The sequence below is a fragment of the Benincasa hispida genome, chromosome 12 (genome assembly GCF_027475165.1).
Source record: "Benincasa hispida cultivar pf3 chromosome 12, pf3_genome.v1.1, whole genome shotgun sequence".
Lineage (NCBI taxonomy): Eukaryota > Viridiplantae > Streptophyta > Magnoliopsida > Cucurbitales > Cucurbitaceae > Benincasa > Benincasa hispida.
In genome coordinates this window covers 77712314-77727069 of record NC_143489.1, presented here as the reverse complement: position 1 = coordinate 77727069, position 14756 = coordinate 77712314, and the positions used below count along the sequence as shown (strand labels likewise).

Here is a 14756-nt window from a genome sequence, read left to right as displayed (position 1 = left end):
GTAGACTACAAATTTCATGCCTTATACACATGTTGATTACTAGTTAAAATTTAAATTAAATCAATTTAAATATAATTAATGGTTGAATTAAAGGATGGGAAATTTTTATAGATAGAAAAATGACAAACTATGTACAAAAATAGAAAAAGAAAATTAATAAACACCGATAGAATTCTATTAACATTTATCAATGATAGACTTTTATCAATTTCTATAATTGATAGACACTAATAGACTTCTATCTGTTTTTATAAAAAAAAAATTGACATTTTACTATTTTGTATAAATAATTTTTCTCATTTTTCTATTTTTGAAAATTTTCCTTAAAACATCAACCCTTCCCTAAATTAAAGTTAGTGCCCACCTACTCTCAACGGACCAAGTCAAGCCATGGCTGTGTTAGAAAAAATTGTGGAAATAATTTATTTTATTTATTTTTTCTAGTACAAAGTTAAAATTATATGACTAAAGTTAGCTTGACTAAAACGGTAATTGACATGATCTTTTTCATTTAAGATTAAAAGTTCGATCTCTCATCCCTAAAATTGTTGTACTAAAAAAGTAAGAGAAACTGAATTAGTTTTAAAGTCTAGGCATAAATTGGAGTTAAAAAGCTTAGGACATAGAGTTCTGAAGAGAGAAAGAGGAGAAGATAGTTTGATAAATGTACAAACTTCACTATTGAAATTGGTAGAATTAGTTTTTTAACACCAACTATGAAATTGGTAGACAAAATATCTCTTAAATTATGTGAATTTAAATTTTCAAATAAAAGAAAAATAATACATTTTAATTTTAGTCACGGATGAATATTATTTTGACATAAAAAAATATTTTCTTTAATTAATCAATCATAGTTCAACCCACTCGTAATATCAATTTCGAGATTTCAATTATCCTGACAAAAAAAACTAACTGCATTTAAAATCCTGATTTGATATTACAAGAAGCTAGGAAGAAATTTTCTTCTTTCAAAACAAAATGAGATATTTGGTTCACAATTTTTCTAGAAAAAATATTGATTGTAGAAGATCAATGTTGAGTTATGTTCACGTTAAGCGATCTTGTTCATTTCAATGGCGTAAAAAATGGATGGCGCTGTAAATGCTCGAACCGAGCCGACAACAGAGAGGAAGAGAGGAACTTTACGTTTAGGTTTATTCTCTTTGGTTTTCCCTTTCTATTTCTAGTATTTTCTTTTCCACCATTTTCCCGGAAAAATATTCGAAGCTATAAATCCCCAAACCTTGCTTGTCCTACTCTCATTTCCCCAAGATTTTTCAGCTTTCTCTTCACTCTGCAGCATCTTTTCTCTGTTCTTAATAATCCCATTTCCATTTCCATAACACCCACTTTGCCAAATCTGTTGTAATGTAAGTTTTTATCGTAATGGAGTTCTTATTCCTCGATTGTGAACGTTTTCTGTTATATTTGATGCCTTTAAGCTGCTTTTGAATCTAAAATTTTTAAGGGTTTTTAATGAAATCTTCTTCTCTGTTAGATATTTGGAACTTTTGAGCTTCGTGGAGAAGTTTCATTGAGATTGGGTGGTCTTTTTGAGTTCCAGAATCTTGGTGTTAGGTAATACTGCTAGATCCTTGCTACCTTTTTCTTTTTTTCTTTTATTCTTATTCACTATTGAACTATTTGTTTGGCTTTCTTGCATTGGGATTTATTTTAACTTCTTATCGTTGAGAAGTAGTTCTAATTTGGATTGTTCTTCATTAGTATAAAATGTGAATGATTTGAGCTCGATTTGGATCTGGGAATCTGATTTTTTTTTAAATATTATTTTGACCTTTTGTTGTATTGGAAAACAATTCTTTAAGATGAAATCAAGGCATTTTCATACTCGAAATGCGTGCCTTTTACGATTAATTCTTTATTAGGGAAAAGGGTGGAAAAGTGGAGTTTAGATCCTTATTTTAATTGTCATTACAGAATCTAAAAGTGCCAAAATGGAAGTTCTGTGGATGGGCCTTTTTATTGTTTTTTTTATTCTTTTTGGAAAATCTTTCAAATATCCGGGGAGCACATGTTTTGTTAATTGGTTATTTTCTCTCTCTTATTTTTCGTTATGAAGAGAAACCTTGGAAATGAATCAATCGTTGACAAGATGATAAAAGAACAATATGCAATGTTTCCTTACTCAAATGGATACTTCTATAACAGTTGACGAATAACATAATTTAAGTAAAAAAAAAAAAAGGAAATACCATTAGTGTTTTGATTGAAGTTCAAAATTATTTGCTTTCATTTATGTTGTTTCTTACTTTAAATCATATGCTCATTAATCTATTTCAGAGGGATTAAATAAATCTTCTATTATCAGGTTGAAACTCCGCTACTTAATGTGTGCACACTGTGCAGTATGTACAATCTTATAAACATCATTTGAGAAGTATCTAGTCCACCAAAAAAGAAAAAGAAGGATGTGGTTATCCTGCATTTTGATAATATGAAGACGACACAGGTTCTTCTCTATCTCTTGATTATTACAATGTTACTTTAATTTATTCACTTCATTTTACAGACCTCATTTGATCTATGATATAAAATAGCTTTCTGAAAAGTGATGAGGATGTTTCATGCTTGTAAAGTGGATAAATCTTGGCAAATTTTCCCAGATCGCACAAGTACTGTAGGAGGACACTGTGCAGCATTATAGCAAGCTAGGATTTATATAGACATTGGAAAATGTCAAAACACCATTACTGTTACTTAAACCTTATTGGGAAAAAATGCATAGCTAATGCATAAACCTCTATCGTTTTCATTAAGTTTATTCAATTTAGTAATACTGCACTGTAGATGTAGTTTGTAGCATTACCATAAACATGTCTATGAACAATCTTTTTCAAGTGCTAGTTTCATTCAACACAAACCTGCAAATGAGTGATTTTTCTTTCATATATTGTCTACTACCATGTTCTAATAGACCTTTTTGGAATTCACAGGGCACCAAAGAATTAGCTCAAACTTCTCGTGATTCAACAAATGATAAAGCAAATGAGAAAACAAATGAAAAAGTAAATACAACTGAGGCACCTATTACAGATTCAAGTTCTGTATCGGCAACAAGCAATGACAGCAAGAGAGTCTCACCTCAAGATATTGAATTTGTAAGATAAAATATCTCCAGTTTAAAAGCAATGTTCTTTTCATCCTCCTGTTTCATTCTTATCTTTCCAGTTATCCATATTTGTGAAGCTTTGATGTCTTGATAAGTTCTTTAAAATTGGTGTTTTAGGTTCAGAATCTAATTGAGCGATGCTTGCAATTATACATGAATAGAGATGAGGTGGTTAAAACACTCCTGACTCGTGCAAGAATAGATCCTGGATTTACAACTCTGGGTATACTTGGAACTTACTTGAATAGTCTTTTTTTAATTATTATTTTTTTGTTTTTCTCAATTGAATATAATACCTTGTTCTCTATCACTTTTATATATGCATACACATGCTCCTAATGTTTGTACTTGGTTTCAATTTTGTCCATATCGTCTTACAAATTTCAATTCTAATATTATACTTTTAATTGATTTTAAAAGTATCCCTTATTAGATTTTAAAAGTATCCCTTATTAGCAAATTTCGTTAAAATACTAATAAATATTAAAAGATTTTAGAATAAAATTGAAAATTTAGAAACATTTGAGGCAAAATTGTAACCTACTATATTTAATTAGCTCTAAAATTTCTCTAATCTATGACCTCCATTTCAATTTTGCACATGACAATTTAAAGTTTCTTAGGCTTTATTTTAGTTGGGGTGGAGCCCTTTTCTTTAGTTTGATTCCTTCTATTAGCTTGGATTTTTTGTATGCCCTCGTAAGAAATTTTCTCATTCATTTTTTCTCAATGAAAGTTTGGTTTATTCATTCAAAAGAAAAATTTAGAAAAATGTAGAAGTTTTAATTGTAATAAGAACTGATACAAATTCAAAGATTGAATGTAACCAAAAAAGAACTTTTAAATTGTTAAAAATTAAAGAATAGAGAAGAGAAGAACACAAGGTTACGCGGAAACCCTAGTACAGGGAGAAAAACTACGATATAAAGACTTTTCTTATTTTGTTTTAAATCTGATACATTGAACACACAGGGACACACTCTATAAATAGACAGTAGGAAACCCTAGGTGTCTTACACAATTACATAAATGCCCCTAGGTTAATAACCCTATTTTCAACACTCCCCCTCAAGTTGGAGCATAAATATCGACAAGGCCCAACTTGCTTACACAATAATTAAAATTTTGTCTCAGTAACCCTTTTGTAAGAACATCAGCAACTTGTTGGTTTGAAGGAATATAACGAATGCATATATTTCCACTGTCCAACCTTTCCTTAATGTAGTGTCTGTCTATCTCTACGTGTTTAGTTCTGTCATGTTGAACTGGGTTGTTTGCAATACTGATGGCAGCTTTATTATCAAAAAACAATTTCATTGGAAGCTCATTATCTTGCTGGAGATCTGATAATACTTTCTTCAACCAAATTTCTTCACAAATCCCTAGACTCATGGCCCGATACTCAGCTTCAGCACTACTTCTAGCAACAACTCCTTGTTTTTTACTTCTCCAGGTGACTAGATTTCCCCAGACAAACGTACAATACCCAAACATAGATTTTCTATCAACAACAGACCCTGCCCAGTCAGAATCAGTGTAAGCTTCAACAGATCGTTTATCGGTTTTCCTGAACATTAGGCCTTTACCAGGAGTTCCTTTCAGATACCGAAGAATACGTTCAACTGCTATCATATGATCTTCACAAGGAGCTTGCATAAACTGACTCACAACACTTACTGCATAAGAGATATCTGGTCTTGTGTGAGACACGTATATCAACTTCCCAACTAACAGCTGATACCTTTCTTTATTGACAGAAATTCTATCATTCTTATCATCGAGTTTCGCATTGTATTCTACTGGTGTGTCAACAGGTTTACACCCAGTCATACCTGTTTCTTTTAGCAAGTCCAGAGTATATTTTTGTTGAGAAATTGATATACCCTCTTTTGAGCGAGCCACTTCCATTCCCAGAAAGTATCTTAGCTTCTCAAGGTCTTTAATTTCAAACTCTCTAGCCATCTCTGTTTTTAGTCTCGTGACCTCTACATCATCATCCCCAGATAAAACAATGTCATCAACGTAGACAATAAGAACAACTATCTTCCCTGATGTTGATCTTTTTATAAACAGAGTGTGATCGGAATGCCCTTGAACATACCCCTGTGCTTTCACAAACGTTGTGAACCTGTCAAACGAGGCCCTTGGAGACTGTTTCAATCCGTATAGTGACTTCTGCAATCTACACACCTTATTTTTGAACTGACTCTCGAACCCGGGAAGGGGACTCATTTAGACTTCCTCCTCAAGCTCCCCATTCAAAAACGCATTTTTAACATCAAGTTGGTGTAGAGGCCAATCTTTATTCACAACAACTGACAAAAGTACTCGGATCATGTTAAGTTTTGCAACAGGTGAAAAAGTCTTAGAATAATCTACTCCATAGGTTTGAGTAAAGCCTCTTGCAACGAGTCTAGCCTTGTACCGGTCAATTGTCCCATCTGACTTGTACTTTATAGTAAACACCCATTTACATCCAACTGTCTTGTGTCCTTCAGGCAAAGTCATCGGTTCCCAGGTTTTATTCTTTTCCAGAACTCTTATTTTTTCCATAACAGCAGACCGCCATTCTGGTTTTTTCATTGCAACACTTATGTTATCGGGAACCACCTCAGTGTCCAAGCTAGTAGTAAATGCCTTGAACTCGGATGCTAGATTACTATACGTCATGTAACTATGCATAAGGTATTTAGTACATGAACGAGTACCTTTCCTCAAGGCTATGGGAAGATCAAGTGATGCATCACGTTCTTTCACCTCTCTGGGCTCTTCACCACGATTGACCATCTGTGTATCAGAAACTTCAGTAGTATCTTCCACATCATCACTAGCAAGGATCATTTCATCCTCTGCAGCTTCAATCATTTCATCCTCTGCAGTTTCCCCTTCTATCACTCTTTTAGTATTACTGCTTCCTTCCCCCTTGTCTTGCCTGCCTTCATCAGTCTCCATACATATATCAACATCATTAGGAATATACGTACTTGGACCTGATGGCGGGTCTGACTCCTGCACTGGAACCGGCAGTTCTGGTTCAATAAGCGACACTGCTTCCTTCCTGAGATTTTTCCTGTAGTAAGTTTTCCAAGGAACTTGATTGGTAAGAAGGACCAGACTATCATGCTCAGAATTAGGGTTAGACAAGGTTTGAATAGATGCTGACTCTAAAGGAATAGCATAGGATGACCAGTTAGTCTCTTCATTTATGTTCTCCCCCTGAAGATGACTAACAAGGAAAAACGATTGATCCTTGAGAAAGGTGACATCCATGGAGACATAGTACTTTCTAGATGAAGGGTGATAACATTTATATCCACGTTGATGGAGTGGATATCCAACAAAGACATACTTCTGAGCACGAGGAGTAAATTTCGTACGGTTTGGACCATGGGAGTGAACAAAAGCAACATAACCAAAAACCCGAAGAGAAACATCAGAAATCAAGTGAGTAGTAGGAAAGGACTCTTTAAACAATTCTAAAGGGGTATGAAGATTAAGAATACGGGATGACATCCGATTAATGAGATGAGCAGCAGTGAGAACTACATCTCCCCAGAGGTACGACGGAAGATTGGCGGATAACATAAGAGACCGGGCTACTTCAACTAGATGCCGATTTTTACGCTCAGCTATTCCATTTTGTTGCGGAGTGTAAGCACACAAGCTCTGGTGAACAATACCTTTAGAAACAAGAAACTCTCTAAAAGAGGTATTAAAAAATTCTCGCCCATTATCACTTAAAATCCCAATCTTTGTTTGAAATTGAGTTTCAATAGTTGTGTAAAATTGTTGGAAAACAGAGGACACTTTAGATTTATCAGTAAAAAGGAAAATCCAGGTGAGACGAGTGTGATCATCTATAAACGTGACAAACCACCGTTTACCAGTGGAAGTAGTAACCGGTGAGGGACCCCAGACATCACTATGAACAAGAGAAAACGGACTCGAGGGTTTGTAAGGCTGAGAACGAAAAGAAACCTGATGTTGCTTGGCACGAATACACACATCACAATTAAAAGAAGAAGTACTAGCATTATGTAATAAATGAGGAAATAAATACTTCCTATATTGAAAATTCGGATGTCCTAAGCGAAAATGCCATAACATAACATCATGTTTAGAAACAAAGAAATTTAAAGACATAAACCCAGATTGATGATCATTCCTAGAGGAAGCTTCGTCAGAAAGGAAGTATAGTCCCCTATCGTGCCGGGCAGTGTCAATCGTCATCCCCGATTTCAGATCCTGAAACAAAACGGAATCTGGTGAGAAAATCGCCTTACACTTCAAATCTCTTGTTATTTTACTGACAGATAACAAATTATATGATATTTTAGGTACATGTAAGGTATCACGTAGGATTAAACCATTAAACGAAGAGATATCGCCCTTCCCTGCAACCGGGGCCAATGACCCATCTGCAATTCGAATACTCTCATTACCAGCACTTGGATTATATGACATAAATAACTTTGAGGAACTTGTAAGGTGATCAGTAGCCCTGAATCCACAATCCATGGTTTTTTACCATTTATACTAATCAGGCCAAAAGAAGGGAAATTACTTGACTGTGCAATTGCACTCACCCCAACCGTACTCGAGCTATGTTTACTGTCACCAGAAGATTGCTTCTGAGTTGGTTCATCTACTGAGTCACTTACCAGGGCACGACTAGGATTAGATTTGTCATGAGACTGTCGTCGCCTGTTATTTGGAGGCTTCCCGTGTAATTTCCAACATTGGTCCTTTGTATGCCACAACTTCTTACAGTGTTCACAAACAGGTGGAGATTTTTTATCACCATCAGTACTGGACGGCTTGGTGACGAAGGCGGCTGCATCAGTAGTAGAAATGGTATTATTCATGGCACATGACCAATCCTCTTCCAGCCATACTTCAGAACAGACTTCTCTAAGTGAAGGAGTCGGGCGCTGGCCCAATATCCGACTACGGACACCATCAAACTTTGGGTTTAATCCAGCCAAAAACACATAAACACGATCTGCTTCCTCAATCTTCAAATATTGGGCTCCATCCTATGGACAATTCCAAACAATCTCTCTACACAAGTCCATTTCCTGCCACGGCATTAATAGTTTGTTAAAATAAGAAGTAACATCCATGGACCCTTGTTTGCACTCATGGACCTGTTTGTGGAGTGTATATAGCCGAGAGGCATTCATTCTTTTAGAATATAGATCTTGCGCTGCCTCCCAGATATCCTTGGCTGTTGCAGCATACAGTAGTGGTCTTCCTATCTGGGGTTCCATACTATTCACCAAAACAGATCGTAACAACGAATCTTCCCCTTTCCAAATTCGTTCTTGTGGATCACCTAGTGTCGGCTTTGGAATTTCCCCTGTCAAATATCCAAACTTGTGACGCCCTTCCAAGGCCATCTTACTACTAGCATGATAGCCCTAAATCACGAGGGTTGTACTCGGGTAGGACTGTGAAGGAATCATGCGGGTCGTACTTGGGTCGGGCTGGTCGGGATTGTGAGACAACGGCGCAGAAACTTGGGTTTGCTCCAGACCGGCACCAAACCTATTTAGATTGGACCGATAACCATGCTCCTCGCGTCCGATGCTCCCGATTCTTCCCCGATCGTGATAGCTTCGGTCGAAGGTCATCTGTTCTTCGCGGCCAACCTGCTCTTCATGTCCGAGGCTGCTGAATCTGCCCTGATCATGACAGCTCCGATCGTAGGTCGTTTCTGCGTGATGGTGAATCTATTCTTCGCGGCCTCGGCTTGTTTCTGCATGGAGAGACCTGATCGGTGCAATCTGATGTGATGGTTCCCATTGATGCCGACTTTCCAATGATTGCAACTGGATAGTAGAAATTAACTCCAGTAGGACATCCTGAAAACATTCTTTTACAGCTGCTCGGATCGCCGTTTTCATGTCAAAATTCGAAGATCCATCAGCAGAAGAAGATTGGGGTTGATTCTCTTCCATAACGGCTAGGATTTCGTCACCATTCTCTGATACCATGTTAAAAATTAAAGAATAGAGAAGAGAAGAACACAAGGTTACGTGGAAACCCTAGTACAGGGAGAAAAACCACGATAGACTTTTCTTATTCTGTTTTAAATCTGATACATTGAACACACAGGGACACACTATATAAATAGATAGTAGGAAACCCCAGGGGTCTTACACAATTACATAAATGCCCCTTAGGTTAATAACCCTATTTTCAACATAAATAGGATTGGAAAAATTGAAACCATCCATTTATATGGGCAACGGCAAGATGTATAATTGAGCCTGTATGTAAATGATCATGTACGATGTAGGTTAGAAGATCCTTATTTAGTCTAATTCTCTGTTGTTTGCATAAATGCTGCATGGTTTTCATTAAACTATATAATTTTATATCCTCTTAATTCAGTATGGCAGAAATTGGAAGAGGAAAATGCCGATTTTTTCCGTGCGTATTATATAAGGTTGAAATTGAAAAAACAAATCCTCTTATTCAACCATTTGCTTGAGCATCAATATCACCTCATGAAGTATCCTATGCCTCCCAAGGTTCCATTGGCACCTATTCAGAACGGGATTCACCCTATGCCTGGTAAGTTGGTTCCTTTTCTACAATATGCTTATTTAGATTCATACTTATACTAACACTCCATCATATATCACTAGCTGCATCAATTTTGTTTCTTTTTTCCATTTTTCCAATGTTTATATCCTCAATCTTATACTTAAGTGCTTGAATTACTTTAGTTTATAGACTCGAACTTTTTGCAGTGCAGTTAATAACAATAACTTACCTATTGGGTACCCGGTCCATCCTCAATCTATCGCTCCAGTCCCAGGTCAACCCCATATTGATACTTTGGGCAATGGAATATCAAGTTGTCATATAGTCAATGGAGTCCCTGCACCAAGTAACTATCATCCTATTCGGATGAATTCTGGGAACGAGTAAGTTTTTAGGATCTCTTTGGTCCTTCCTCTTATTATCGATGATATGATAGCCCTAATTAGTTTGTATTCATTGCCATCAGAGTCAGCAATGTTCCTTCTAAAATTTATATCTGCTATGGTTCTAACATTTTTCTTGTGCTAATGTATATTTCTTAATTTTGTGCTTAAAATTTTTGTTGGAAGTAGCCACCATTTAAAAGTAACTAATGTGAATAGTTTATCCATCCAACTTTTGTCAATTCCCTGTATATGTTGTTGGTAACTACTAGAATCATAGTTTCAGTTAAAGTATGGGAAACAACAATTCTGCTGATGTGGCTTCTGTTTTTAAACCAAACAGAGCATTGTCACCCATGTCAGAGATTCCTATGAGTCCTACATCTGTGGCATCCAGTGGTCATTTCCCATTCTCAGCAACAGAGATCTCCGGAATTGGAGCTGAGACTTCAACTCTTGAAACTGCCTTCACATCAGATGTTGCGAATTCTGTGGGTTTGCAGCTTCCTACGGATGGTACTGATGGAAATTCTCGGGATTCTTTCAGATCACTGGATCAAATTCAGTGGAATTTCAGTCTGTCAGATCTTACAGCAGATTTGTCGAATTTGGGAGGTAATACCTTCATTAAACTTTACCAACTATATCTCATATTAGGTTCCCTGTTATTATATTGACCTATTTCCATTATTTTCAACTACTACAGATCTAGGAGCTTTAGGAAATTATCCTGGTTCTCCCTTTCTGCCTTCTGATTCAGATATTTTGCTTGATTCTCCAGAGAATGAGGATTTAGGTACCGAATCTACATACTCTCTTTAATTCTATCTTTCAACTGTTTCTATCAGAAGCTTTTTTTTCCCTAAGCAAATAATAATTTAAAAAAAAAAAAACGAAGAAGATGAAAAAGAAACAAAAGAAATAAAGGAAAATAAATCTTTAAGTTCAATTAGGGGTGTTCAAAAAACCCGATGACCCGAAAAAACGATCAATCCAACCCAACCCGGTGTAGATTGGGTTGGGTTGGATTCAAATAAATGAAAATTTTATGGATTGGGTTGGTTCATGGGTTCACCTAATATAATCCAAACCAACTTGAACCAATCCGAATTTATTATTAACTTTAAAATATATATTTTTTGTTACTTATAACACAATTATTTATACATATATTGATTTTAATTTTATATAATTCCAATAATTTTTGAATAATTTATTCTTCAACAATTTTTAAAAGTAGTTTCTTTGCATTTTAGAAAGAAAATTTTCACTGTATAAATTGAAAATTGAGTAGTTAATCTTAACTAATATATGAAAATAATTACATTAGAATTTTACATATTTACGTTTTGCTTCGTTTTAGAACAAAATTTTAAATAAATGACCTGATTAACCCGAACCAACCCAACCCAAATGTTTCAGTGTTGGGTTGGTTTGGGTTCATTTTTTAATAAGAGTTATTTGGGTTGAAGAAATTTACAACTCGAACAATTGGGTTGGGTCTAAAAAGTCTTTCAACCCAACTCATGAATACCCCCAAGTCCAATTATTCTTGCTAACGATTTAGTGCCTTTACCTTTATAACGGTTGATTTCATTATGCCCAACATCCTCTCTAAACATCAGGATCTGCTTGCAGCTGCTAAATCCTAGACCCAAACACTTGTTAGCATATCTATGTTTTTTTCCTTTTGTTTATGATCAATTTGGTCCCAGGTAATAACAACTACCAACCACATGGTTCACCCGGAAAATGTGATAAACTTTACTCAACAGGAAAGCCAAAGAAAGAGATACGAGCCTCGAGGATAATTCGAGCGTTCGTCTCTCCCAACTCTCGACTTCTCAATCCGAAATTGCTTCTTGGCTCTACTTTAGCTTTCCCTAAATACTTCTCAGATTCCCATCTCCAACCGGCCGATATTTATTAACTCGTTTACTGACTCACCCTCAGCTCTTTTCTTGCTATACACGTTAACTGTCAAGGTCTATCGGAATGGCATTGTTAAGTTTTTCAGTTGAATGTCTATGTCATTGTGTACTGCTTGACACCTATTAACTGTTTTATCTTACAGTTGAGGAGTTTTTCGTCGATTCTGTGCCTGGGCCACCATGCTCGCAATCAGACGAGGAGAAAACTTAGATGCAAGGTTAGGCAGTTGGTGTTTCCTTTCACGTTGATTAGTTTGGATAAGATGAAATCAAGTCAATAACTAATAAGCCTTTGCTAGAAATTTTGTGGGGACTGTTACCTTCAGATTGGAACCATCTTGAAATCGATAGCGGTTAGCTTGTATGCTTTGTATGATTACTGAGTAGAAAAGTAGACATGGCAGTGGAGGAATTTCTCTGCATTGTTCTTTTACAAAGCACTTTAGCAGTTTGAAAGTTGAGGCTATGATTTGTTTTCATGTGTTTTTTGTTGGCAGCCTTTTTGGATTTCTGTTCAAAATCTCTGGTCTTTTTTGAAGTTCCTTAGTCTGCAGAAATAGACTCAAACGATGTCTGCTAATGTATAATCAATTGGTATAATATGGACTTCCAGGTGGATAAGGATCGATTTCCTTATGTACATGTTGTCTACAACTAACTTTGTCGATTAAATAATCATTTTGAAATAGGTTTAAATGCTATTTTTGTCAATGTATTTTTGTACGTGGTTCTTTGGTCTTTGATTGCAAGAACTTTTACACAAACTTTATACACAAGCTCTTTATTATAAAGTTACGCCTAGGTTTCAAGAAATTTTTTGAGTTTCTTAAACTGTAATTGAAAAATTGAAATGAAAAAGAATATGAAGGGACAGCACAACAATTTTTAAAAGTACAAAATGGACTTTGCAAGTACATTGGCCAAACTGGATAAAAGTTAAAAGTAAGACTAAGGCCACGTTTTTTTGTGTAATTGGAATGAGATTTTATTGATAGATGAATTGTAATATGTCTGAACTATAAACATTATTGGATTGTTTTTTATCGCGTTTATCTAGAATTATGAATCTATTACCGTTATTGTTTGATCTTAACAGTAACAATAAATATGACAAATTTATAATTTTCATACATTTACAATAACAATATTTGCAACAGTAAAAGTAGTGGGTTCTACATAGTTTTCATCACAATTAGATTGAGCACCATTTATTCTTCAATTAGATTACAAATTTCAAGGTTGGCTTTACAATTCTTTACGATTACAGAAAGCAGGTAAACAATTATAAAAGTAATCAATTGGAGATCCATTTTTTACTTTACTATTGATGGATTATCTTTCAACTAATGTAAAGGTAACCTAACACGTGACCTAGAAGGTATGTTTTGAAGGATCAAAACAAAAATTGAAAATTAAAGGGATTGAAATAGTGTTTAAGCCTTCAACGTAAAATGAATGCTTTTTTAGCATAAAAAATTGGCATTAAGAATATAGAAGTTGTCTTTGGTAGAGTTGAATAATTTGATCAACTTCGCTACTTTCTTAAGCTTTATTGTATTGGATAGCGATGAAGAAAGAGTTGGATGGAAGACTGATTCTTGGGGCTTCTTTTGGAGGGACTGATGGGTAGGAGGTATCTGGTGGAATGTGGAGAATTTTGTGGAGATGTGTCATATGCTCTCTTCTTTTGGAGCATTTGAAAAGAAAGAAACAATAGGCTTTTTTAGGAGATCTCTACTTCTTTTGAATCCTTTTGGCTTTTTGTGTAAAATATTAACCATTGAAAGTCTTTCATTTGTTAGTAGGTTCTCTCTATCTATCTTCCTTGCCCTTAGGTTATTCTTTATTCCAAAAAAAAAAAATGTTAATGACCGTGGCTTGACCTAGTGATTAATGAGAGCCATATAAATAATAAACGTTTTAAAGAAAATGAGTTCAAATCATACTTACTAACTACTTAAGATTTAGTATCATAAGAGTTGTTATCTTGACAACTAGGGTGAGACGATTATCTCATCAATTGAAGGAGGTGAGTCAACAAAATGAGTTACCTTGGCAGCTATATATAGTAATGTGGATTTACAAATTACTCTTAATAAATTGAATTATTGAACTCTACCATTCACAATTTCAGTAATAATTAACTATCATGAGTAAGGTTGATCTTGTAGTCAATAAGGGTCATGGGTTTAATAAAAGAACGAGAGAGAATGAGTTAATCTATGGTGACCACCTATTTAAGATTTAATATCCTGAGTTTTCTTGACACTCAATGACCAAAATATTGTAGGATTAGGTGATGCACATACATTAGCCTAAATACTATATAATAATAATAATAATAATAATAATAATAATAATAATAATAATAATAATAATAATAATAATAATAATAATGGCAACAACTTTTTGTTAAGAATTTTAACACCATTATGTTGTGTTGTGCCTATTAGTCAAAAAGATAAATTGCAATAGCTGCATAAAATTAAAAGTTGATGCTCTTTTGTGGTCCAAATCCACTTTTCAAAACCCAACGGTATGTACATTTTCTTCTCTACTTATAAAAGATTGAAACTTTGTTCCATCTGTTTAGTTTGATTTTCACATTCTTTAAGATTAGGCAAAGAAAGTGATGGCTGAGTTTTTTGCCCCCTTTTTTCCTTTTCAAATTAATAATGATTTTATGTAAATATATCGCATTTGAAATAATTATTTCATAGATTATTTTTTTAAAAAATGATTGAAGATCTCTTTTAT

At 34.8% G+C, this 14756-nt stretch overlaps 1 protein-coding gene across 1 annotated transcript; it reads left to right on the top strand.

Annotated features, from left to right (window-relative positions):
• Window positions 1–1011: 1011 nt before the first annotated feature.
• LOC120068253 (uncharacterized) lies at window positions 1012–12478 on the top strand. The gene is made up of 10 exons (XM_039019965.2): window positions 1012–1373; window positions 1502–1581; window positions 2333–2473; window positions 2958–3122; window positions 3251–3356; window positions 9530–9712; window positions 9897–10068; window positions 10412–10683; window positions 10775–10864; window positions 12143–12478. The coding sequence occupies exons 3-10, from the start codon at window positions 2459–2461 to the stop codon at window positions 12208–12210; spliced, it is 1071 nt and encodes a 356-aa protein (XP_038875893.1). The 5' UTR covers window positions 1012–1373; window positions 1502–1581; window positions 2333–2458; the 3' UTR covers window positions 12211–12478.
• Window positions 12479–14756: the final 2278 nt, after the last annotated feature.